We start from the raw sequence: 27,906 nt of genomic DNA, 5'->3' as shown, positions 1-27,906 counted from the left end.
CCCCCCTCCCCCCCCCCTCCCTCCCCCTCTGGTCCACTCTGCCATCCCAGTGGCTGGAGTTTACCAGTAGCTGCCCCCCCCCCCCCTCTCACGCTGCCAACCGAACGTGGTTCTCTGGCCCCAAAACTTCATTTCCACCCAATCAACTACCTCACTCAGGGCTGTGGCCGGGCCCTCTCTTGTCCCGTGGCCTACTAACGTTCAGACTCCCAAGCTTCCAAAGCTCTCCATGTACTGTCCCACACTACACCAGATTTATATGCAGGTTGTTTTCCTCGGTTTTTGTGGGTGTGTTTACGACGCATTCACAGAACGGGGAGTGTTTTAATAGGACACGGTTTGAGGTGTGGATCCTATAACACGGACGTTAAGTCCCCTTCCAACAGCCTGGGTTTGTATCGTATACATTCTGTACGTCAGGTCCTGTTGAATAAAGCCCTGTTCTGATCGACATTCTGCTCCATTCCACTATAACTCTCCTCAACTCGATATACACTGCCACTCACTATACAGCATGTCTCTCTGCCTTTACCAGTCACATTGCCCTTCCTGTGTCTGATTTTATATTTTTTCTTTCTTTCTTTTTCTCGAACCTCCTTCACTTCATAAGCTTTACCACATAGTTGGTAATAATATACATCTTCTGTTGCATTGGAACTTTTTTTTCCTCATGAAAACCCAATCTTTGCTGCTGTTATTGTACTGTACAATATGTTAGTTACCTCTCAAGACATTCTGGACTCCACACATGTTCAGTGGGGTTTCAGCGTTGATCAGTTGAGTTTTTCTACTTGCCCGATTTTGGTAATATGATGCTAAGTACGGGGTTAGTTATTTCCTCCTTATTGGAACATGCTCATACTGTATTTCTCTGTATTTCAGGGTAAATGTAATGTGTTTGACTTTGCTCTGCCTTTTTCCTCTTGGGTTTTCCCTTGACGCAGAGTACTGGGGCTAACTCAACTAAACATGAGCATGTTGTTACCCTGGTAACCCTGCAGCAGAGTACTGGGGCTAACTCAACTAAACATGAGCATGTTGTTACCCTGGTAACCCTGCAGCAGAGTACTGGGGCTAACTCAACTAAACATGAGCATGTTGTTACCCTGGTAACCCTGCAGCAGTGGGAGTGGTATTCTGTCTTATTGTGTATGCTTCATTGACCTCATTCCAACACATATTTATGCAACATGATGTGAATATATTTTTGTTGTGAAAATAATGTTTTGAATATTTTGTTTATTGGTATGAAATAGATGATATGATGACCCATTTTGCCATGTTCGGTTCCACATGTATTTATAAAGTTCTTTTCTTTTGATAATTTCTTGTTGATTTCTTGCCTCAAAGGTTACCTCTGATATATGAAATGTTTCACAACTGAGCTCTGCAGAAGCAAATATTGACAATGTTACGTGACCGTTTTTCTGGAGATTTCTTCAAGACAGGAACTAAGACTGGTTCTCTGTTTGAGTCACTCCCAGGCCAAAGCCAACAACAGAACAGCATCCCTTTCAACAGGGAGAAATGCTTCAACTTGTCCTCAGGCTCATCTCGGAGTGGTTCAAACCTCTATGCAACAGGGGTATATTTATTCCACAGGAAATTTGACACTTTCTTTTAAAACTATGCAGAGTGCAAAACAAAAATGGGAAAAAAGGAGATGGACTCATATGTATAGAATTGTGCAACTCAGGCAAAGCAACTCAGTGAGGCCTCTCTGGCCGTGGCTTCAGCACCCTGGTCCACGAAACTCATTATTCTGACCTGCTTCTTCATTAGAGCTAGGTGTGATCATCACATACAGCCAGATATGCAGAAGTTCAGCAGCCACTGTATTCTCTATGTCAGCTAAGATGCTGTGGTTTCATTAGTCTTAAGTTGTGGAACACCTGGATCTGAATCTTCTTCTTCTAGAGTAGAACGCTACAGGGTCATACCACCACCTTCATTACTCCCCAAGAGCAGAACTATGGTCCAGACAAAATGGTCATACACTAAGTCATCATTAATATCTTGGATACAAGATTGATCAAATACTCTTCTCAGTACACAGTATATACAGCACACCTCACAATAATGAATACCAGGTATTCTCAGACATTGTTTTTAAACTGGGTGCAGATGTCGGTGTCACCTTTCTGAAACAATGGAATCATACCAAGGACAATGTTGAAGGCTATTTGACATGAACATAATTCCAAGGAAGTACCGTTGCCGGTGCCCAGGTCCTGTTTGTGCTTTTTGAAAACAGCACCGTCTGAGGCTTAGCCTAGCGTGACGGTCTGAATTAGGTTAACACTGCATGTCGTGAAACTGCCTGTCCTAGAATGGTTCAATATGAGCTTGTGTTCTACTGTTATTCTATGCTTGCCCGTTTTTGTTCAATTTAATCGAAAGATAAGAATCTTTTAATACGTTCTTTGAACTTTGGCCTTTTTACTAGTCGATCAGGATATTCTCTTGATGTCCATGTTTACAAAAGAAATCCTTTTTAAAAAGGCCAAATTGAATGAGGGTAGACGAAAGTGAAAAAGAGAAGACTGTATTTATGCTAGGTCGTTGTGATGTGCTTTCTGGATGGTTCTTCTGGGAACACTGTTCTCTGTTACTGGACTAACAGATGTACAGAGGGTCATAATGAAACCAGGAATAGAATGTGGAAATAAACATTGACTTTACTACACTGTGAGTGTCTCTCTCTCTCTTTACTACACTGAGTGTCAGCCTCTCTCTCTCTCTACTACACTGTGAGTATCTCTCTCTCTCTCTCTCTCTCTCTACTACACTGTGAGTGTCTCTCTCTCTTTACTACACTGTGAGTGTGTGTCTCTCTCTCTCTACTACACTGTGAGTGTCTCTCTCTCTCTACTACACTGTGAGTGTCTCTCTCTCTCTACTACACTGTGAGTATCTCTCTCTCTCTCTCTCTCTCTCTACTACACTGTGAGTGTCTCTCTCTCTTTACTACACTGTGAGTGTGTGTCTCTCTCTCTCTACTACACTGTGAGTGTCTCTCTCTTTACTACACAGTGCCTTTCTCTCTCTCTCTTTACTACACTGAGTGTCAGCCTCTCTCTCTTTACTACACAGTGCCTTTCTCTCTCTCTTTACTACACAGTGCCTTTCTCTCTCTCTTTACTACACAGTGCCTTTCTCTCTCTTTACTACACAGTGCTTTTCTCTCTCTTTACTACACAGTGCCTTTCTCTCTCTCTCTCTTTACTACACAGTGCCTTTCTCTCTCTTTACTACACAGTGCCTTTCTCTCTCTCTTTACTACACAGTGCCTTTCTCTCTCTCTTTACTACACAGTGCCTTTCTCTCTCTCTTTACTACAGTGAGTGTCAGCCTCTCTCTCTCTTTACTACACAGAGTATCAGCCTCTCTCTCTTTTTACTACACAGAGTATCAGCCTCTCTCTCTTTACTACACAGAGTATCAGCCTCTCTCTCTTTACTACACTGAGTGCCTCTCTCTCTCTTTACTACACTGAGTGTCAGCCTCTCTCTCTTTTTACTACACAGAGTATCAGCCTCTCTCTCTTTACTACACTGAGTATCAGCCTCTCTCTCTTTACTACACTGAGTGCCTCTCTCTCTCTTTACTACACTGAGTGTCAGCCTCTCTCTCTCTTTACTACACTGAGTGTCAGCCTCTCTCTCTCTTTACTACACTGAGTATCAGCCTCTCTCTCTTTACTACACTGAGTATCAGCCTCTCTCTCTCTCTCTCTTTACTACACTGAGTATCAGCCTCTCTCTCTCTTTACTACACTGAGTGTCAGCCTCTCTCTCTCTTTACTACACTGAGTATCAGCCTCTCTCTCTATTTACTACACAGTGCCTTTCTCTCTTTCTCTTTACTACACTGAGTGTCAGCCTCTCTCTCTCTTCCCCCGTCTCTCCCTCTGAGTTCACCCTGAGCACCAGTCAGCAAATAAAGCACTCCACTCTGACATGGACTAGTCTTCTCTCTACCACAAAATTCTATTCATGGCAGTCATAAATCTCTCTAACGCCTACACACACACAAGTCCTGCCCAAAGACAACTGGAGGTGTGAGTATAGCAGAGGAGGAACATGGAATGAAATATCACTAGTGTACTATACTAACCATGCCTCATCACTAGTGTACTATAACCATGCCTCATCACTAGTGTACTATACTAACCATGCCTCATCACTAGTGTACTATACTTACCATGCCTCATCACTAGTGTACTATAACCATGCCTCATCACTAGTGTATTATACTTACCATCAAACCTGGTTCTGCAGCAAAGGCTGCCTCATATAATGCCATTGATTTATATTAACATCTTTATCAAAGAGGACAAGATCATTTCGTAAATGGTTTTCATAATAAATGGTAGATCATCGAAAGCAACAGAGACGATGCTTTGTCTGGAATTAGCTCCAGAACGCACCAATCAAAGATGAGACCAAATAAACACACAACACCAGGATAGGGTAATAGTATATATATATTATATTGTGTTTACTTAACAAACATGATAAATGCAATGTCTTCAAGAAGTTAGCTGTAACAATAAAAATACAATATCTTTGTGTCCTTACATAGAATTAAAACTGCAAAACAAAAACAAAACAGCCCTAAGTAGTTCACAGAGAGGTACAAATATACAGTACAAATCTATTTTATTCAAAAAGGGTACAAATAAAAACGCAACAAAATATAGTTATTAATGCTTTGTAAAGTTCAGGTAGGTGTAGGGTATTCTAAGGGAGCACTTTGGGTAGACAACTCTAAGGCTTCTGATAGAATCAATACATATTGGTACGGCCATACGATATTAAAACTCACTATACAAAGTTTATACAACCTGGATTATACTTGAGGATTGAATATTACATACACATCATTGCATATATTTTGCAGATTTTTATGCGTAAAAAAAGAAGAAGATGCTGTTTCTTTTCAAACTGGTCACACATCACATAAAAAGCAGTGTCACTTTAGTGCCAAAAGTACAATGTAAAATCTGAAAATACACGACGACTCCTTTAAAACTTTGAACCGTTCTCATTCTCCTGATTAAGATTCTGCATCTGTAGCGCCCGTCCACAACAACCACGCCGTCTAGTCTGGGTTTACCACAGCCAAACGACGTTAGACCGACCAGAACAACAGGGGTACTTTATACAGCCATCATAAAGCCATTTTTTCCATAATCACAAAACAAATTAAACAGATTATCATACTATTACCAATAAAATAAAATAAAGAGAAGAAGCTGTCACTGGTTTGAAGAGCCTCCCATTCGGTCCATACCCAAGAGGAACGACCACCTCAGTCTGGCCAAGCAGAAGACCACAACTAGACGTGAAGCACAGCCTCCCTCCTCCAGGGACCTACTCGCACTGTCCACACACATTAACAACCAAGACGGTGGGGGAGACTGAGTGAGTGAGTTAGAGTGTGTGTGTGTGTGTGTGTGTCTCTCTCACTCTCTCTTGTGTGTATAGGGACCTTCCTCCACTGCATTTGCACTCTCCTAACATCTCACCATTCAAAGTGCAGTGAAAGTACACTTTACGTTCTGACATGATGTGTTAAAAAAAAAAAGCCAACAAAAAATAGTAAGTAACATGAAAATGTCAATCCTGTGTGTAATAAAGGGATCGCTAGGAGTCAGTAAATAAACAAACATACGACCAGTGAGTGCATTACTGGTCCGGCTGGCTAACACACTCACTGTCAGCCATCTTCATACACAGACAGCCTAGAGTCCATCTACAACTACTTCACTGCTCATGCATAACCCAGCAGGAGAGTGTTGAGAAAGGGGCACCATCGCTTCAGAGTGAAATGATCCGCTTTTGAACAGAAAGACAGTCAAACCCAGTCACTTGTAAGCATCATTCCATTAACACATTGTACGAAGCAGATCCTTAAGGCGTTATTGACAAGCTGGATAATAGCTATACAAAAAAACATACTCCAATATACCGACTCAAACATGCACGCGACGGTCAAGTGATTGTTCCAATGGTTTGTCGTGTGCGCTGTTATTCAAAAACTCTTCAATTAACCAACAGCTCGTTTGAAAAAACACTATAAAAAGAAGGGCAAATTAGTGCAAATTTTTTTTCTTTTGAATACAATTGTAATAAAAGACTAAATAAAAAAAAAAGTAATCTGAAGAGTGAGGTCATCGACATTACAGGTCTTGTCGTCCCCACCTTTCCTGCGATGGCGTGTAGAGAGAGAACCTTCCTAATGAAGTACGCAGTTCCTTAGAGAGTGTACCGCCATGCGGCCACACACTGTATTCCAGAGAGGGGGAGGCGGAGGTAAAGGAGGCACTGCTTGCACCATTTACTGTGGCAAGGAGAGGAGGTAAGAAAGTGGTTCATAGAAGAAGTACTCGGTTTGTGTTTGTGTGTGATACTCTACTGAAATATACATGACGTGTGTGGTGAGGTGTGAAGGGAGAAGGGACAGGAACATACATCCCATTAAAGAAGGGGACTGTTTTTGACAACAATGCGCCACACAGGCTGTTCACACCATGCCCTCTCCACACCATGCCCTCTCCACACCTTCCTCCATGACCACTGACAGGAGTCAGGCCCGGCTGAGGGCTGCTGGGAAGGCCAGGCAGGGACAGAGGAGCCCACCTCAGAGAACACCCTGGCCTTTACAGGGCTGAACACACACCTCAGAGAACACCCTGGCCTTCACAGGGCCCAACACACACCTCAACACCATCCTCTCTGAACAAGCTACAACATCGATATGTAACCTAAGGTGAGCTTAAGGTAACTTAAGACCCATGCATATCATCAACGAAGCAGGTTGACCACAGACGTTTGCGTTCGACACGGTTCTCTCTCTAACTGTGTGATTTGGCCCGTACCGCGTGGCAACGTGGGGTGGAGGTAATTGGCTGTGCTTCTTCAGGAACCAAACACTGTGCTGTGTACGGGAGGTTAGTGACAACTAGGGGTCTTGCGCAACAACAAAACAACACCAACAAAAAAAGCAACAACTTAACCAAAGAAAACTCAACTAAACAATACCCTACATTCAGACACCCAGGCATGGGCACTGAGAAGCGCTATACCTACACAAGAGAGATCAGTGTACAATGACTGTGTCAGCCAACTTCTTATATACATTACAAACCTTCCCTACCCTGTGGGAGGTACACTTGGACACTGAAGAGCAGAATACTTCAGAGAGTTTACTGCATAGCACATGCTAAGACTACATGACATGATTTCAGGTATTTTGTGTAACTGTATTGCTTATAGCATAAAAAAAAAAACATAATTACTGAATTACTGAAAAAAATAAAAATAAAAAGAAGAAATGTATCGAGAGCTTTTTATGGCAGAATGTCTACTTCTCTGATGTGTAAAAAAAAAAAGATCTAACGCATCTCAGAATTGGCATTTGACCACTTCAGTATTTGGGAAACGTCTTGAAGGTTGGTTTTAATGACAGGGTGAGGGATTGGCTGACTGGGCTCGGCCCCGCCCATGTCCACTGCCTGTCCCCGGCCTCCAGGACGTTTACTCTCATGGCTTGTCTATTCAGAGACAGACGCGGGTCCTCTCCTAACCGTAAGGGCCTTGGGGGGGGGGGGGCTCCGTTCTATGGGAACGTTCTGGAGGCAGGAAGGGGTGGGGGAGGTACTGTAGGAACGTGATTGGACACAGCTGTCTCTATAGAAGGTGACAGTGGGAGACTATCAGGAAACATTGGCTGTCACGTCACCATCACCAGGATTCACCTCTATGATGTCACCATCACCAGGATTCACCTCCATGATGTCCAGGATAGAGGACAGGCCAGCTCAGAGATCCACTAACACACGTACACACGCACGTACACACACACACACGCACGCACACACACATCAGTGAGCATTACTAGTAGGACTTGTGTTTGAGCACATGTTATGACACAGGTGATATTAAAAAAATACAGGACACATTGCAGACAAGGACTACCAGTTCAGAAGTGATCAAAGACATTGAAACTATACAGAAGTGAGGTTAAACGTCTTTGTGACAGGAGTACTAACAGTAAAAAATAATAATAATAATTGTTTTACAGAAAGAAATAAAACTGGAACTTTGTGATTTACACTAGATAATGGGAATGTCTGGCTGCATTATGGAATGCCATTTCATACTAAATATCTGAGTGATTTTTATATCTGGTCTAATTGCACTTAATCTTCATTTCATCAATTTGAAGTTTCTCAGCCACTAAAAGCTGTGTCAGAAAAAATAAACTGCAGCATTTGTCTTGGCTAATTTGTAAACAGTGTCAACCATGCAAGTCAGTTTCTCTCTCGCCAAAAAACATCCTAAGAATACTTCAAAAGTCAAAGACTACAAAAAACATTTTCCCTTCATAAAAAAAAAAACTAAGCTATTTGTGATTCCATTACAAGGTCAGTGTGAATCAACGGGTGACGTTTTCTATGTGCAATACAAGACAATCTTAAGATCCAAAACAAAACAAAAAACTCAAAAAATATTGCCATGGACAAAAGAAAAAGGAACCTATACTGTACAAGAATACAGGGACCAGAAGGGAAGCGGAGGAGGAGACAACAGAAGACAGGTAAGCTGCTCACCACTGATTTGGAGTCAGGCCTCTAAAGGAGGTGCACTTGAATAAAACACAAGGGCCATATAAAAACAGGTAAGGAACACCATCATCAAGCAACAGAATAAAACCTCCAGTCCATCAAAAGGGAGATCGTTCTTCACAATGAAATGCACGAGCTTTGAGAGCAAAAAAAAAAAGAGAGCATGATTTCTCAAATAAAAATCTCAAAGGCATGCTTTGATTGGGAATCTGTAATCACCATACAAGAAAGAAAAAAAACACGAAATACTCAAATTGTGCATCATCACCTTTTAGAAAGCAAGGAACGTTTCAGGTCAGGGTTAAAGACAGTATTAGGGCTGATACACAAGCTGTAGAAAACAAACACCGAAAGAAAGAAAGAAAGAAAGAACACACCCTTCAACGTAACCCAACCTTTGTGCTCTGACACAACTATTGCTTTTGATTTTGGTAACTGAGCAAGGATTGACTGGACACTAGGGACTGAGCAGGCTCCATCCACCTCTCCCTCCCACACCCACAGGCCCGGGGGCAGGGAGGGGGTCTGACATGGCTCTTTGGGGCTTCCCACCACTCTGGCCCACACTGCGGGGTTCTGTGAGCAGGCCAGTTGCCTGCAGCCAGTACCTGCTCCGTACATGCTGTCTGGACGCTGGCTCTGTTCCCTCAGGTGACACCAGCCAGACAGGGCCTCCAGGACCAGGAGAGATGTCACTATAGTAATCAACCATCTCCAGACAGGCTGGGGGGGGGGGGGCTGAGAGGGATAGCAGGAGGAAGAGGAGGGGGCGGGGGCTGCATTGCATTCAGTAAGGCAGCGTTTGACTTGTACAAAGGGTGATCCCGTATGTGGCGAACAACCACTAAGATACTGGGATGCAAGGTCTCTCTTGATGTCTTTCAAAAAATAAAATACAATAAAAAAACAGACATAAAACCGTGGCACAGATACAAGATGGGGGGTGTAAACTGAACTAAAGATGGGGGGGGAAGGAGAGAGCGGTTTCCTGGACACAAATTGATTGATTGATTGATTGATTGACGTGTTGATTAAAAGACCTGCTCTGAGACACCGTAAGAAGGAGAGTGCACCGCTCTACATGCTGACAGGCTCCTGAGTGGAGAGGCGGGGGGGGCTCTGCTGTAGTATAAGTGTCCTAGCCTCTGTCAGTGAAGCACACCAGTGATGCTATGCTGCATTGACAGTTGTTAGCATCAGAAGCACTAACATCATTAGAGAGGGGGCTGCTGGGAAAAGCATCTAGACATGTATGTGCCAATGTCAGCAGCTTCAGCACTGCCAGAAGGGTGCCTGAAGTAGTTTATCTTCTTCTTTTTCTTTATTTCGGAGAGAGAATATCCTTGAAGGAAACCGTGGGGGTGTAAAAACGAAGGAGGATATACTATCATGGCTATATGATTACATCATAGCATTGGACCATGTGTCGACTTGGTCTCTTTAAGCACAAAGTCCTGGCTTTTTACCAGAGGAGATGGGTTTGGTCACAAAGAGAGATGAGAAAGCTGTGAATGCGATGGTCACCTCTGGCATGGTTATGAGGGAGTGAGGTGGGGGTGGGGGGGATGCAGTCCGTGAGGGCTATGGTAGGAGACTGACCAGCTACATACTCCCATCCCCCCCCCGCTCCCGTGCTGCATCCTCTCCCTGTCAATTCTCACCTGCCCGGCCCGGCCCGGCCCAAGGGAACCAGGGGTCTCCTGGTCTACCGGCTGTCCTGTCTGAACCCAGAGCCTACCTACCTACCAGACCAGCCGCCAGAACAAAGAGTTCTGCTGAAATCAAAAGAGCCAAGTCGTCTTGTTTGGTGTGCAAAATCTCAAACATTCTGAGGCTACATTCTCGCTCTTTCTCTCTGTTCTCTCTCTCTCTCTCTCTCTCTCTCTCTCTCTCTCTCTCTCTCTCTCTCTGATGCTTTCGTTCCTCTGACAGTCTCTTCTGTGGGGTGTGTGTCACTGCCGACGTCGGTGGTGCTACTTCCCAGCGTTAGAGCGCCCCTCGATGGACAGTTTGACCTCCTGCGGGATGAAGGAGTGCCGTGGGGAGCCCGAGGGCCCCATCTGAGGCCGCGCCCCTTCCTCCCCCTTGATTGCGTATCTTCGGAGGCCGGGGGCGGACCAGCGCCTCTGAGCCGCTGACGACACCGCCGCCGCCGCCCCTCCGGGCACCCCTGCCCCCCCCACCCCCGGCCGAGCCGGACCCTCCTGCGTGTGCAAATAGTAACTGCTCTGACTCCTGGTGTGCTCCGCTGAAGTCCTATTTGGTCTGGTGGGCATCTCGCCGTGCCCGACGCCCCCTACTTGCATAGGTTCCTCCTTCTCCCCCCTCTCCCTCTCTCGCTCCCTCTCCCGCTGCTCCCTCTCTCTTTGAACGCGCTCCATCCTGAAGTGGGGCTGAGGCCTGGGTTGCTGGGGGGCAGGGGGCCCCATAGGCTGAGGCACGGCCCCGGGGGTAGAGTTGGCTTTGGTGGAAGTCCTGGCTTGAGTCTGCTGCTGCTGTTGTTGCTGCTGCTGCTGCTGTTGTTGTTGTTGTTGTTGTGGCTGTTTCTGCTGCTGGGGGGGCTGCTGCTGCTGCAGGGTGATGGACACACACACGTCTCCCACCTGCAGGTGGTGACAGGCCAGGCCGTAGAGCTGGGCCGTGCGCTCGGGGCTGCAGGACGACCAGCCCTGGCCGAACACGAAGAACGGGTGCTCCGGGGGAACGTCGATGGTCACCTTGCTCTGCTGCTCGCCCACCGTGAAGTGCAGCGCCACCAGGCCGGCCCGCTGCGCGCTGGCGCGGATGTCGACCACCATGCTGGAGTCGATCTTCAGACCGCCGCTCACCTCGGCGCTGCGCACAAAGTCCTGCGTCTGCAGGTCCTCCACGCGCTTCAGCTCCCCCGTGGCCAGCTGGATGATGGCCCCCTTCATGAAGTGTGAGGGGTTGGAGGAGGAGGAGGAGGAGGAGGCTGGGGCGGCCGGGGCTGGGGGCAGGGCTGCTGCAGCTAAGACAGAGGCCTGCTGCTGTTGCTGCTGTTGCTGTTGCTGCTGTTGCTGTTGCTGCTGTTGCTGCTGCTGTTGCTGGAGGTGCTGCTGCTGCTGCTGTGCTACAGCCAGCTCCACCACAGCCCTGTCTGGGAGGCACACTCTGGCTGGGGGGTCGGAGGCTTTCGAGTAGGGGGTCAGGGAGGCCATGGTGACAGCCGTGTCATTGGCCTGGCTGGGGTAATGCTGCTGGGGTGGTAGCTGCTGCTGCTGCTGTTGATGATGAAGCTGCTGCTGCTGCTGCTGCTGATGTAGCTGCTGTTGCTGATGAAGCTGTTGTTGATGATGATGATGGTGGTGGTGGTGGTAGTCAAGGGGCACCAGGACCGGCTGTCCGTTGGCCAGTATGACCGCGTGCCCCGGCTGCCCCGCCTGCTGCTGAGGGGTCAATCTGGGGTCACCGTAGCCCACAGAGTGAGTCGCGTACACAGTCCGCCCGGCGTTCATGCCGAGAGCCTCCCCGTGAGCCTCTCTGCCTCGCTGCGAACCCTGGGAGAGGTTGAGGGGGCCAAAGGACACCTCTTTACGGCCCCCGGGGACAGGAGAGGCCAGACGTCCAACCACCTGCTGGACCTGGGAGACACAGAGCAAATGTCACAATACCATCCCTCAACGTTGCGCAACATCGTTCCGTGTAACAAATGGCAGTGTGCGGGAGAAAAGGGTTAACAGTTAAAGGGTTGGTTCAGGGTTTTTCAACTTACAGTCAGATGGTTCCATACCTTGAAATTAGTCGATGGGCCAGGAGAAACGTTAATCCATGGGTCAGAGTTATTAAATAGCCAGTACCTAGCTTCAGATAACTTTAGCCACCGCTAACAAGGGCAACATGGGGATTGATGGGAACCTGCTATTGTAGCACCACAATCACCTCAGATTAACTCTCTGACATAGTTGGAAGTTACTTTGAGGTGATTCGGTCACAAATGTCGATTTAATACAAATGATTTAATATAAATAACTATTTAATAATAATCATGATAATTTGACCTCATCACTCCCATTATTATTGTACATTACTGTTCTGTTAACGGTGGCTAAAGTTAGCTGAAGTTACTAGTGGCTATTTAAACAACTCTGAACCATGGATTACAGTTCTTCTAGGCCCATAGACTACTTAAAAAGTAGGAGCCACGTTGGCCTAGTTGAAAATGCTGTCTGTTTACCGTACAGCTACTCATACTGCACATTTCACATGATAATAAAGCAATAAAAGAGTACACAAGTGTGTCTCTGCCAAACATAATTTGGTTTTATCATTAGTATTCAAACAGCGTAGTATATTTTCCAGATGATATACTTATAACAAGATAATCATAGGCAGAAGGAAGTGGGGCATAAATGTCACTGTGCAAACGATGTGATTATTTTTATTTATGAATCCAGAAGAGTGCACAGGCTGCATATCAAATTAGATGACTCAAAAGGAAGCAAGCTTTATGGAACACTTAGGAAAGCTGTGGGCATCATAACTCTATCCCGTGGAGTAGTGGCTACTTAAACAACACTGATCCCTGGATTCAACAGTTCTACCAGGCCCTTAAGACTACTCTCAAGGTAAGGAGCCAGGTTGGATTACAAGTTGAAGAATCCCTCTAAATGCTTTGTCTGTTTACCGTACAGCTGCTCACACTGCACCCCCACCGCCACTGAGGCTCACTGCACCCCCACCGCCACTGAGGCTCACTGCACCCCCACCGCCACTGAGGCTCAGGAAACAGTGGTTTCCTCAAGGCTCTTGACTGAGACCACAAATCAGACAATCTGTAGTCTTTCCCGGAGACGGTGGTGAGGGGATAAGGCTGTTTTGCCCAATGATCAACACACCCTCAGCAGAGCTCAATACAGGAAGGAAGTGGACTGGAACATGGAAATGGTGCAACTTTGTCACAGCAATGATAACTTCAAATCCAAGTGTAGTAGATGATCAGTCACACTCTGATACACTCTGGAGACAGCATAGCTCCAGGCTCCTTCATCTAACACCCACTTTGAATGTTTGTGGACAAGAAAGGACAGATTTAAAACATGACACACAATATATGTTAGTTCATAACTAACTACTGTATAAACATCATATTTTGACATAAGTAGCCTGTCTGGTGTGGGGGGTGGAGCTGCTTTACCTCTAGGTCTATGTCTGGGGTGGGGGGGGTGGAGCTGTTTTACCTCTAGGTCTGTGTCTGGGGTGGGGGGGGGAGCTGTTTTACCTCCAGGTCTGTGTCTGGGGTGGGGGGAGGAGCTGTTTTACCACCAGGTCTGTGTCTGGGGTGGGGGGGGAGCTGTTTTACCTCCAGGTCTGTGTCTGGGGTGGGGGGTGGAGCTGTTTTACCTCTAGGTCTGTGTCTGGGGTGGGGGGAGGAGCTGTTTTACCACCAGGTCTGTGTCTGGGGTGGGGGGGGGAGCTGTTTTACCTCTAGGTCTGTGTCTGGGGTGGGGGGGGAGCTGTTTTACCTCCAGGTTTGTGTCTGGGGTGGGGGGTGGAGCTGTTTTACCTCCAGGTCTGTGTCTGGGGTGGGGGGAGGAGCTGTTTTACCACCAGGTCTGTGTCTGGGGTGGGGGGGGAGCTGTTTTACCTCCAGGTTTGTGTCTGGGGTGGGGGGTGGAGCTGTTTTACCACCAGGTCTGTGTCTGGGGTGGGGGGGAGCTGTTTTACCTCTAGGTCTGTGTCGGGGGGAGGCTCTTACCTCCAGGTCTGTGTCAGGGGAAGGGGGCTCTTACCTCCAGGTCTGTGTCAGGGGGAGGGCTCTTACCTCTAGGTCTGTGTCTGGGGGAGGGCTCTTACCTCTAGGTCTGTGTCTGGGGGAGGGGGCTCTTACCTCTAGGTCTGTGTCGGGGGTGCTGCGCTGCCCGGGTGAGGCCCTCTCGTCCAGCCTGCGGCCCTTCAGGCCTCCTCTGTCCTGGGTGTGCTGCTCCTGCAGCAGCCTCGCATTCCTGCCAGTGTAGACCGAGTCCTGGAGCATCTCCCTGGCCCCCTGCTCCCTCTCCCTCCCTCCTCCTCCTCCGTTCACCTCCCTGTCCCTCTCCGCCTCCTGCTGGGCGCCGTGTGCGGCCCTGCTGCCCTGAGGGTGGTAGTAGACCGGCACTCCCCGGGGGCTGAGCTCAGCGGCGGGCAGGAGGCCCAGGTGCTGCTGGGCGGCGGCCTGCTCCGAGGACAGCATCAGTGGGACCCCCCCGGACCCCGCCACTTTGGCAAAGGCGTGAGCGGAGACCTGGGCGTGGGAGGGAGGGGGAGGGGAGGCCACCCCTTCCTGAATGACCGACTGGTAGGGCACCAGGTGGTGCTGGGAGATGGCGCCCGAGGGGGAGATCATGGAGCTGGGGACGTAGCCGGGGGGAACGGCGTAAGGGACCGCCCCGTAAGGGGAGCTGACGAACTGCAGGGAGGAGTGGGGGATCTGGGCGTAGCCTAGAGAGGGGTAGGGGATACCCCCGTGCTGGAGCAGAGAGGAGGGGACAGTGTACGCTTGCGAGATGTGGCTTAAGACTGGGTGGAGACTGGTTGGCGAGTAGGTCACAGAGGGGAGGGCCACTTTGTAGAGCATGCCATACTGGTCGACAGGCAGCCCCGGGAGGCCATCAGCACTGTCCACCCCATAATGGAGGCCAGGCTGACCACGGAGCCACTCCCCCGCTGGGCCTCCACCCTGAAGGTCACCGCCGGCCCCGGAGCTCTGGGTGGAGGCCACTTCCTCCCCTCCACCACTACCTCCTCCTCCGACACCTCCTCCTCCGACACCTCCTCCACCACCACCTCCTCCACCACCACCACCACCACCTCCTCCTCCTCCTCCTCCTCCAGGCCCTCCTCCCGCACTGCTGCTGCTGCTGCTGCTGTTATTGACTGGGAGGTCCCTCTTCTTCGGAGGTAGGCACTCCTGGTTGCGCTCATGAGCTGGCTTCATGGCGGTCACGTCTGGGCGGATGAAGCTCTTTACTGTGCGGTACGGGGAGTGAAGTCTGTAGGCCAGGCAGTCAGCACCACAGGAAGCAGCTCTGAGAACCTCTGGCTGACCTCATCCAGCGCCTCACCTGTAGACAAGACAGACAGAGAGAGAGAGAGAGAGAGAGAGAGAGAGAGAGAGAGAGAGAGAGAGAGAGAGAGAGAGAGAGAGAGAAAAGGAGACACTGTGACCGGTAGCCGACTCCATGGGATCATCTTTCATACACAGCTAAACAGTCAACACATTTAAAAGAAGACACCACTTCAATTCAACCGTGGATATCAGGGTACTTCCTGGAATATCTGATAGTCTCACAGATATGCCAGAAAAGATAGCAAGTGCCATAAAGTGTATGCCCACAATCCTTGACTTCAGCTTGTTTTATAGTCTACTCTATGCCATCCTCACCATGGCAACACATTCTGTTTCTGTCTGAGCTGTATGACATATTTAGTTACTAGAGCTAGAGAGAGAGAGAGAGAGAGAGAGAGAGAGAGAGAGAGAGAGAGAGAGAGAGAGAGAGAGAGGGGTGTAATAGAGAGAGACAACCCTACACCAGATGCAACAATAAAGAGTAATCGCTTGCAGAATGCAGATGATTCTGAACTCAGGACCTTTTCTCTTCAGCTAATTGCATTGTCTTGTCCCATGACAGTACTATGTAGCTATTCCTCCTCAGCCAATTTGATTAGCAGAAAGCCCAGTGAGAGACAGATCTAACTACATAACACACTCTGGCATGCTCACAAACACACCAACAAAACAAACACACTCGTGAGTACCTCCCCCCTTCATACAACAGCTCTAAAAAAAAGAGCTAAATTACCTATACCATATCAAATGCCATACTTGAGTCCAATAATTCAGCAGAATGTAACTCCATGCTTGATTTTACCATCACGAAATTAGCAATGATAAATATGACTTCAGTATATTTTCAACCAAATCAGGTGATAGCGGATGAAGTCTGCTTAATAATGATGAGCCAAGGTCCATAAACACGACAAAATAACCGAATACATCATGTTGTCTTTCAAACACCATACGGTCATTGTACAAACTGTCAAATCGTATATAAATCAAAACAATTAGACGAGTATAATGCAGTCAATTGTGGTTCCCCAGTCCAAAACTGGGAGTCAAAAAGTAGAAATAAGGCTGGTAAGGGTGGTTCCTCATGTCATTCAAAGAGCTTGCATGTACTTGCTAAACACAATGAATCATTGAATGGCCATCAGCCATAGTCGAGGACACACCTAGAAAAGTTGACTTTGGTTGGTTGAACATAATAGTGAAATGAGAAGAAGGCCAGGCAGCGTCATCATGTATGCCTGGACACCAGCGCACTAACAGCTAGCTAACATTAGCCAGATAGCCAGTCCTCGCCTTATATTCGCGATGTGAAAAGGGCAAATCTATAACCTCCAGACGCCGCTGCTCTCTCTTATCTTGTAGCCTTACCTCCTAATGTCATTGTGGATATGCCCGCGCGCCTTACGCGTCTGGAAGAGTTCATATGAGAAGGTAAACTGGAGGAAATCAGGGCTGATGAGTCGAGCCCATCTCGGAGGCCAGCAGACGAAAAACCAGTGGCGCTCCTAGATGACGTCACGCACAGTCTATTCGATTTCCTGGATAATTATGGTGCACAATTAATTCAGTGATTTGCTATAATATTAACTTTATCTCCAGTAAAATGACTGTAGCTGACCTCCCTTCAGCTGGGAAGACGTATGTTTACTGCAGTTTCCAACCACTGCCTGCATTAATTGTAGGCATACTCCTGTACATATTGCATATACATTGACATACCGGTGTTACCGTCATACATTAAACACCGATAATTTAAGACAAAACTGGTGTTATTTTTGACCCATTGTGTCTCCCTGGGTGGTATAAGAGGTGCTTGAGTTTCAAATGCATTCATCTCATTCCCTTTATCCGGTGGGTAGATTATCATGAGGTGGGTTCACTGTCTTTCGCCTAGTTGGCACTCAACATGGACAGCAGGGGGCAGTAATAGTATGTTTATTCATTTACAGTAAGCCCTGCCATCTATGCTGCTACAGATGAATATCACTCTACCCATCAAAGATTAGATGAAAGCTATGCTCACCATGACATTCAGGCTTTTGATGTTGATGTTTGACGGATGTTTTGCAATGGCATTCCAGTGTATCTTTTGGTTATTCGATTTTCCTTTCAGAAACGGATATTACAAAATTAAAAACGAGTGGTTATTTAATTTTCGTTTTAAAATCCGAAAATGAAAATGTAAATACAAGGCGTTTTTCTTTTTCATGGTCAAATGTTAAACATGGTTTGATTTTCATTTTCTATTTCGTATAATAACAACAACAACAACAACAACAACAACAACAACAACAACAACAATCACTAGAAAACAGAAACGAAAAAGGCCCGTTTTTTTCATATTCTGACACCGGATGTGGTCATTTACAAAACAAGAGCGCCAAATTAGAATCACCAGTGTGCCAGTGCTTTAGCCCAGGCTCACGTCTTTGGAACCTTACTCAAACCTTACTTAAACATGGTAAAACAAGGCCTGAGGGGTATTCCATCAACGTCACTAAAGGAAAATCCAGGCTTATTTTTTATAAGTCTCAAATAATGCTAGCTCTCAGAAAACCAGCTGAGTCTCCGCAGGGAATCCTGGGTTTTGTTGTTAGGGACCCGCATAGCAAGCCAGAAGGCAATACACTCGCTTGCCATTTCTTCTCGCTCGTCTTGTCTTCCAATGTTGAGGATAAAGTGGACCAGCAGGAGTGTTGTAGTTAAATTGTGGTTCAAAAGCGCAAGTAGGTCCTAAAAGTGTTTTTCTACTCTGTTTGGTTCCAAAATTAAGCGTGTTTGAACATTAGACACAGGGCCTGGCGGCCATCTTGAATTTGACCTCTCCCGGGCCTCTGGGGTCAAATCTGACTTCCCTCCACATCTGAAAATAAACCTTATGGTATGTACTAACTATGGTAGAAATGTCATGCTTTCTTCAAAAAGTGCACAATTCCTCATAATATGAGAGCTTAGCCGCTGTACTATAAGTTAGGCAGTTATGTTCATGTTGCAAAACTGTGGTCCTGAAGGGTGACCATAGGGATAGATTAATTAATGATACGCAAATCAGATTCCTACCAACATTCTGCAGAAGTGAGCAAATAAATGTTTCAAAAGCAAGAGTGCTACTTTTGAGAAGAACAGTTATAGGCCCACATATATTTGGACACATTTTTGTCATTTTAGCTGTTTATGGGCTTAAAGTGCAGACTCTCAGCTTTAGGGTAAGGGTATTCACATCCAAATTGTAGGAAGGGTTTAGGAATTACAGCTCTTTAATATGTACCCTTTTTCAAGGGACCAAAACATGGACCTGTGTTGAGCTATTCCATCATTATTTCTTTATCAATTAAGCAGGTAAAAGGTCTGAGTTAATGCCAAGTGTGGCATTTGCATTTGGAAGCTGTTGCTGTATACACACAGCATGTGGTCAACAGACATTTTTACATTTGACATTTTTGGCATTTAGCCATTTAGATGCCTTACTCCAAATCGACTTACAATCAACAGCACCCTCAATACAAATGAAACAGACCATCCTTAGGCTTCAAAACAAAAGATCCATTCCAAATCAACAGTTTGGTACATTCTGAGAAAAAAAAGAACACTGGTGAGCTCGGCACCACAAAGAGGTCTGGACGTCCATGGAAGACAACATGGTGGATGATCACAGGATCTTTTATATGGTAAAGAAAAAATACTGTTTGCTCAGATTCAGCCAAATGTAGCAAAGTTGATTGGATGGCGCTTCACAATATAGATGGAAATGACCCAAAACATACTGCATAAGCAGCCCTGGAGTTTTTTAAGGCAAAGAAGTGGAATATTCTGCAATGGCCGAGTCAATCACCTGAGTCAATCACCTGAGTCAATCACCTGATTTCAACCCGATCAAGCATGCATTTCACTTGACAAAAATAAAGGCAGAAAGACCTACAAACAAACAACAACTGAAGACAGTTGCCGTAAGGCCACATGATTCTCGACATTTATTAAAAAGGAACATTTTATTTATGATTATTTTGATTTGTCCAATTACATTTGAACCCCTGAAAATAGGGGTTCATACAATATTTTAGTTCAACCCCTTGAATTAAAACTGAAAGTCTGCACTTCAATTGCATCTTGATGGAAATTGTGTCACTGTCCAAATATTTCTAGAAGTTTCTCTTTTTGAAATGTTCATGTTATTTTATGATTTTGACATTACACACTAGTTTCAAGTTTATTGTTACATCACATTACACAAGAGTAAGACAGTAAAATTCTTAGGCTTCGGTTCCTGACATTGCAACACAAGACATAAGGCAATAGGCATAATTCAAGATAAAACAAAAATAACAGTAGTACAGGACATAAGTGACAAAGAATAATAAGACAGGATATAGTTATCAGTATCTGGACAATTTGCAGACAATAAGGCAATAGGCATAATACAAGTTAAAAGTGACAATAGTACAGGTAAGACAGGATACACTAGTGGTGCAACAAGTAATAATGGATAGTTCAATAGTAAAGTGTCTGTGAGCTTAAGGTTCACGTAGTTCGTATACATGTGGTGTGCTTGGAAATGATAGTCAATTGTCTACAGTGGGCTTGTTCATGAGCTTGAACGCCTGGGGGAAGTAGCTGTTGGTTAGCCTCTGAGTTTTGGCCCTGAGCCTCCGGAAGAGGCCTCGCCTTTTGGACGCATTGGTTCGAACAGGCTGTGGCTGGGGTGGCTGGGATCTTTGATGATCCTCCGGGCTTTGCTGACACACCGTTTGTCCTATATATCCTGGATGGAGGGAAGCTCACATCCAGTGATGCGCTCGGCTGTCCACATCACCCTTTGTAGCACTCTGCGGTTGAGGGCAGTGCAGTTGCCCTGCCAGGCAGTGATGCACCCAGTCAGTATACTCTCGGTTGTGCCTCTGTAGAAGGCCCGCAGGGTTTTCAACTCCATGCCAAACTTCTTCAACCGCACTACATTTGGAGGGTTCAATATTCTAATTATTGATAAAATATGTCTTATTGTGTTATATGTGTCATATGTTATAGGATTTTTAAAGCATTCTGTATTTTCATACCCCATAATTTGTATCCCACTAATTTTTCCAACATTTCTGGAAAATTGTTATACAAACCCGAGATTCAGAAAGTGGATTTATTTTCTTTATCAGACTTTATCACACACACACACACACACACACACACACACACACACACACACACACACACACACACACACACACACATATACTGTATATCAACAGACATATATATATACCGACACGCACACGCACACACACACACACACACACACACACACACACACACACACACACTCCTAGAGAGAGATAGAAATCTGTGTCTCTCTTTATTTTTCTCTTTATTTTTCTTTTATTTTGATTTTTCTCAGATCATGTGACTCAATCATTTGGTTGCTACATGATGAGCAGAATCAAGGACACACCAAACACCATATGTACTGATTTCACAAGGTATTGACATCACTGTTGGAACTACACAGCATACACTATATCAGCCTTTAAAGATTTAATTAAAGATGATATCATAATGTAACAGAATTCAGAATGTTGGTAATTATTAATTAATTAATTATATTATATTATATATATATTATATATATATTATAATTAATTAATTAATGAATTATTAATACATTAAAACAGCCCTCCAATCCAGGTAGGGCTTTCCTGTGATATCACAATGGTCTTATCATTAGAATGTGTATGGTTTCCATTACTATTTGTAAACAATAGGTGGCAAAAGTAGAACATTCCAAATAATTTCCAATGTTTACTTTGCACAGTGAATTCGGCAAGGATGTTATTTCAGAAAACAATGGCGCAAAATCAACCACTTGGAGAGAGATACCTCTTGAAACTGAAGTTCCAGACTGATTCAGATACAGCAGGTGTTTATGAAAATCAACTACAAAATCAGACAATTGTTTGTTGTGTATATAAAGGTTCAGATGGTTATTCCTCAGGTTGAAACTGTACAGGTGTGTCTTTTGGTGATGGGGGATATGGTTCTAAATGCTTCAATCGTGAAGTCAAAATATGTTTGTTTTAATGTCAATTGAGCCTCTACTGTATAGATTTCAGTTGAATATAGAGTTGAACCTGTTTCCTGTCTCGTCCAGGACTAAACTCAGTCATTGATCCTGGAGACAGGAGGCCCATCAGGGTTTACATCAGTAACCTTCGGCCCAGTCCGATGACAGTGGGGAACATCAAGGAGCTGGCACGAAGCATCCCCGACCTCCACCAGCGCTTCACTAGGAACCAGACTATCCTCCCCTTCATCTATGACTATGATGGATCCCTCCAGGCTAGCCTGACCCCTGCTCCATACAGGCCGGTCCTTTGGGAGACCAACCCAGCCACAGTGACCTGGACAGCGGGCACAGCTTCACCCGCTTGGGAGGTTTCCCAGACCTCACAGGCCTCAACCTCCACTGCACTGGTAACAGAGTGGCTGGCGTCACTCAGCCTAACCGGTGAGACCAAGAGCCACGTGGCTTTACCTGAGACCAAGACCAGGACCACCAGCGCCCCCTGGCGCCCCCGGGCCTACCTGAAGACCCCTTCCCACCCGGAGGAGCTGGACCTGCTGGGCATCATGAGGGAGCCCAGGAACAACGTCTCCTCTGTGAGCTACGGGGACCAGAAGTGTCTGAGGGTCTTCTCCCCTGTCCTGTCCTCAGCAGGAGAGGAGAGGATGGGGATGTGGAGGGTCTCAGACTACGACCTGCTGAGTGGACGGCTGGTGTTCTCCGTGTCCCTCAACTTCAGGACCTGCAGGCTGGCCCAGGGCTGTGGGAGGAGGAGGGGGGAGGCGCGGTCCACTGGGACGTACCACCACAGCTGTGCTCTGAGGGGGGAGAGGAAGAGGAAGACCTGTTCAGATAGCAGCAGTAGTACCAGCTCTGAGCACTTCCACCCCTCTCAGAAACTGATGTGCCACTGAAGGACTCAGGCGACTGTACATCAGGTCAATAATAAAAGTTTGATTGCTACGGATGGTTATGATTTTTTTATAGTTATGATAGTTTGATAGTTTGGACTTTGGAATAAAAATGATTGAGTTTATTTTGTATGACTGGTCACCAGCGAACTAATTCAATCTGGATGTTTATAGAGACATGCTTTGCTAGCCAGAGTGATTAACGTGGGACTGACTGTGTCGGCTAAAGTGGCTAAGCGGAGTGATATATCCTAACTGTGAGAGGAGGAGGAGACTAGTGCGTCACTGACGAGCACGAGCGGCTCACGAGAGAAGATCCGGAGTTTCAAAATAAGAGTCCCATTTATTCTGGCAGTAAATAAAGGAAGTAAATATACACAGAAGATCCGGAGTTTCAAAATAAGAGTCCCATTTATTCTGGCAGTAAATAAATGTCAGTTTTGACTGTAAAACGTCACGGTTGAATAAAATAAAAATAAAACACTAAGTGAGCAGTTTGAAGGGACTTTAATCTGTTAAAGAAAATAACAGCAGAGTTTAAATAAACATTTAAACATTGATAGCCTGTGAAAAGAGAAGGAAAATGGCTGAAGAGGACCAGTCCGTAGCTCAACTGAAAAAAGAAAGAAATTCAGCTAAATCCAGCTTAAGCAAAAAATCTGCCTTCATGCTCCGCGTTACACCCTCCATGGTCGAGAGCGAATTAAAGGTCCAGTGGCAGGCTTTCTCTAATGAAGCTGAGAAGCTCCTGGAAGCCAATAGTAGCTATGAAGAGGGTCTGCTTGCAGAAGCGGAAGAGGACCCCACCAAACTATCGGAACAACAGACGAGAGACATCGAGAAGGTGAGCAAAGACTGCATGACTAAATTGTCGGAGGTTGGCGATCTCGTAAAACTCCATCTGTGGTCAAGATACAGTGAAAGAAGAGTGTTGTTCGCGATCAGGGAGGCTGAACGAGCTAAAGAAGAGACAGAAGAGGTCCCATTGGGCCAGCTAGACCATGACTGCCATGAGAGACAAGTGCACCATTTAGAGGAGCTCACTACAGGAGCAGAGAAAGAGCTCTCTGTCTGGAGAGACTGGGCCCCTGTCGCTGCTATAGAAGACGTGGAGAGACGGCTGCATCATTTGATGTCCTCAAAGAACAAGCTCAGGCGAGATAGAGACGCCGAGATAGGAAAAGCTCGAAAGGCAACTGAGGAAGAAGACCGCGCCCGCCGCACAACAGCTGAAGGAGAGCACCAGAGGGTTGAAGAGGAAGAACGCGCCAGACGCGCCCAGCTTATCCTGGCTCAACAGGCGGAGACTGAAGCACGGGTTGAGCTTGTTAAAGCCCAGCAAACAGCGTTGGAGGAGACTCAAACTACTGAGAGAGCAGGCGCACGGGGTGGAAATGCAGCTACGAGAGGCATTCCAAAAGTGAGGCTGAAGCCTACAAGTCTCCCGACGTTTAAAGGTAGCATTCGGGAATACTACCGCTGGAGGAAGGATTGGGAAAGCCTACAGGAACAAGGCGATCCCTCTGGGTCTCCGGAAGTTAAGAAGTTTCAACTTCTGGAAAGTATAGAAGAGACCATAGTGAAGGATCTCAGGCTCGCGAGCCACAATACTGCCGAAGATGTCTTCAGGGTGCTAGAGAATCGTTTCGGAAACAAGAATGCAATCACCAACCTGATCGTAGCAGAGCTGCAGAAGATTTCTCCAGTCAAAGAGCACCAATTCAGGAAGGTGATTGATCTGATCCGAATCACAGAGAAAGCTCTAGCAGACCTTAAAGATCTTAACAATGAAGTAGCCATCAAAAACCCTCTGGTGACTGGAGCCATTGAGAACAAACTGCCACTCACTTTGAAAAGGAGTGGCTTACTTTCAAAATAGACCCCCGAAATGGTTTCCAGCCGGAGAGATACTTTGACACCTTCCTGGACTTCCTACAAAAGCAGGAAAGCATCCTCGAACAGTTGGAGCAGATGGAGATCACGAAGATCCCAGAGAAGAAGACTGAGAAGAAGTTTGCTTTCACTAGAGCCACGGAGAGAGGCAGCGCTGATGACAATTGTGTTCTGTGCGAAGATAAACACAGAAGTAGGCTGTTCACCTGTAAGAAGTTCAGAGGCCTCGACTTGGCTGCAAGAAAGGCCGCGGTGAAGAAGTCTAGAGCCTGCCGGCTGTGCCTTTCATCACATGGCGCTGACGGAGAGTGTAACCTTAAATTCCTCTGCACCAAGAGAGGCTGCAAAGAAGGAGAGTCGTCAGACCACCATTACCTTCTCTGCCCCAGTAGAGACAGTAAGAAGGATGGTGGGGAAAAGAGAGAAACTCCAAGTAGCGGCGGTGAACGTACACAGAGTTTGACCGTTGAACAGGAAGAGGTCTTGTCCCAACTCGCTCCAGAGATTGAGAAAAAAGTCAGGAGAGCCTTCACGAATAAGACAGCAGTTACGAGCTGCACTGAAGCAAAAGCCGGGAAGCTCCTGGAAGAAAATGGAGTAAACGAGTGTCCGGTAATAATGATGCTCCTGAAGGTCACTGCTAACGACGGGCAACAAATTGGTGCTCTGATAGACCTCGCATCAGATACACATTATATTACCCACGCGGCTGCAAGTAGGCTTGGCCTGAAGAGCGAGAAAATCACGCTAGTGGTGCAGGGCGTTGGAGGGATGACTGTGACAGCCAACACCAAAAGGTACCTCCTGAAGGTGAGGTTCAGGACCCCGGAAGGTGAAAGAGCCCACCAGTTGGTCTGCTACGGCTTAGATGAAATAGCCAAGGTGCACCATGCCATCGAACCACAGCAACTGAAAAGATTCTTCCCCGAGGTCAAAACCCGGGAGTTGGTCCGGCCAAAGAGTATTGAGCTCCTCATCAGCCAAAGAGAGGGGCGGCTGGTTCCCTGTCCTGTGAAGGTAGTAGGAGATCTGGTCCTGTGGGAAGGCCCACTTGGAAAGATTGTGAGTGGGACGCATCCCAATCTGTTTGAAGATGTGGAGACGGTGACCTACGAGTCCAAGACACACTTCGCCCGATCAATGAGAACAGCAGCGGCCAAGTATGAGGAAATCGTCAAGTGTATCCGGTGCTGCGAAGAGACCAGGGAGAGTGGACTGAGGCAGGAAAGCAACTCCAGAGTCCGGAGCTCAATGGCAACCAACAAAGAAGTGTTGGAAGACGATCCTGAAGAGGACATCGGGGAGTACGCCATCACGAGGGTGAACATTGGAGACCGTCCTGCTGGTTGCATTGCTCAACTGGCAATGAGGGAGACAGCAGGGCTACCTCAGTTCATTGAAAGGGAGGAAGAGTGTCGTGTCTTGGAGAAAGACAGCTACGTCGACGACATCATGACTTCCCATGATGATCTGAAGATGCTCGACACCATCACGAGTGGAGTGGAGGAGATCTTGAGCGCTGGAGGGTTCTTTCTAAAGCCGTGGGTCCGGTCTGGCCAAGGTGGGAGGAGAAAGGACGACGCCAGAACCTGTGGAGGGGAGAGGCCTGGAGTGACATCCAAAACCCTGGTGCTACCGAATTAGCTGAAAGACGAGGATAATAAGGCCCTTGGCATTGGGTATCTTGTGGATTCCGACCAGCTCTACATGATGACATCAGTAAACTTCTCCAAGAGAAAAGGAAAGATGAGGACTGGCCTCAACCTCAAGGTAGAAGAAGTCCGGGAGAATACACCCAACGGCTTGTCGAGGAGAGAGCTGCTGAGCCAAGTGGCTGCTCTATACGATCCAATTGGCCTGGTGTCCCCGGCCAAACAAAAAGGAAACATCCTTGTAAGAAGAGCCTTCCAAGAGGCAGGAGGCGGGAGCTCAGCCAAGGAAACGTGGGACGACCCAATCTCACCTGGTCTTCGTGAGGAAGCCATAAAGCTCTTTGGAGAGTACGTAAGGCTAGGTGAGTGGTGGTGGATCCCCGGTGAGTGCAATGTGGCCGACATCAGCACAAGAGGAGCAGTTCCTGAAGAACTGAGCGAAGATTCTCTGTGGCAGAATGGACCTGGATTCCTGGAGAAGCCTTTTGAGGAGTGGCCCGTGAAATCAGCGGCAGAAGTGGCAGCTGATGCTCGAGAAAGTGTGAACAAGCTCAAACGGAAGGCCTTCTCAGGAGCGCTCACCAGGGCCCAAGCTAACGTGAGGACCGAAAAGGTCAAAGTGAACCAGAGCCTGACCGAGCCTGTGCGGGATTCGGGGATTCAGAAAGAGAGGCAGCTTCCAGAAGACAAGTCTAGGAAACGACCTTGCTGCGCATCCATCACAGACCTTGTGAATCCAGAGAGGTTCAGTAGCCTGTCAAGGTTGTGTCAAGCTGTTGCCTGGGTGTGGTGTGCTGCCCGAAAGTGGTTAGAGAAGAGGAGTTGCAGCACCAGTCGAGCAGGAAAGCAAGTTGAGCGCCTTGACAAGCAATCTGGAGAAACTGTACTCTCTCCTAAAGAACGTGAGGGTGCCCTACAGGATCTCTTCATGGCTGCTCAGAAGGACATGTCTCTCCCCACAACTAAAATAAACCGACTGTTGGTGTACATAGAGGAAGAATCTGGACTCTTGATGTGTAAGGGCAGAGTACCAACCGGGATGTCAGGAGGATGGTTGTTCTCCTCCCCATTGAGGAACAAGGGACATTGGTAGCCTCCCTAGACTAGTAGCTAGATCGGCTAGGTGGGAGGTGTACTGTCCAGTTAGGATGGGGTGTTTCAGTGTATGTGGAATGTTATTTTGAATGTTATTTAAATAATTATTCGTTATTATTAATTATTAATTATTAGATACTAGTAACATTATTTTGAGTTATGCCTCACAACTGCGTGGGAATTGTTTGATTATAGTGATCAGGTATGCGTAGGGATATTGGGGGCTGTGATTAGGTGCTTAAATAGTGGGATACCGTGCGTATGGGTTCATTGTGTGATGCCAGGACTTGAGGGATGCCACGGTTAGTGTGTATGATGCGTGCTTTGTTTTAGTCTTTGAATGTGTCAGAGCTGTGTATTCATGTATGTTTTGTTGTCTGCATTCGCAGGTTTTACAATCTATTCAATTTTCACTAAAAATAAGAAAAACGAATTGAATGGTATCCGTGTCCTTCAGTCCAGCCTTTCGGTCGGCGTCAGTAGACCGAACAATACTTGTGTGACTATAGTATACTTTCATTGAAAAAGAGGGTTTAGCTGTGCAATGGAGTCCATGGTGTAATACAATATATTTCCACCAGATGGCATAAATTTGATACTATCAGATCAAG

At 46.7% G+C, this 27,906-nt stretch overlaps 2 protein-coding genes across 2 annotated transcripts in view; one reads left to right on the top strand and one right to left on the bottom strand.

Moving 5' to 3' along the window:
* znf821 (zinc finger protein 821) overlaps positions 1-6,676 on the top strand; it is a gene marked incomplete at its 3' end in the record, with an annotated part of 25,131 nt that extends 18,455 nt beyond the window's left edge. Inside the window, 1 exon segment of the mRNA XM_080526148.1 lies at positions 6,589-6,676. Coding sequence (XP_080382274.1) covers positions 6,589-6,676 — 88 coding nt within the window.
* A 3,929-nt stretch (positions 6,677-10,605) lies between these two features.
* Positions 10,606-15,566, bottom strand: atxn1l (ataxin 1-like; the record flags this gene model as incomplete). The annotated part of the gene is made up of 3 exons (XM_080526134.1): positions 10,606-11,881; positions 11,927-12,234; positions 14,481-15,566. The coding sequence occupies 3 exons, from the start codon at positions 15,564-15,566 to the stop codon at positions 10,606-10,608; spliced, it is 2,670 nt and encodes an 889-aa protein (XP_080382260.1).
* Positions 15,567-27,906: the final 12,340 nt, after the last annotated feature.

Source organism: Nansenia antarctica (assembly GCF_963989245.1).
Source record: "Nansenia antarctica genome assembly, chromosome: 1".
Lineage (NCBI taxonomy): Eukaryota > Metazoa > Chordata > Actinopteri > Argentiniformes > Microstomatidae > Nansenia > Nansenia antarctica.
This window is presented reverse-complemented; position numbering and strand designations above follow the sequence as displayed.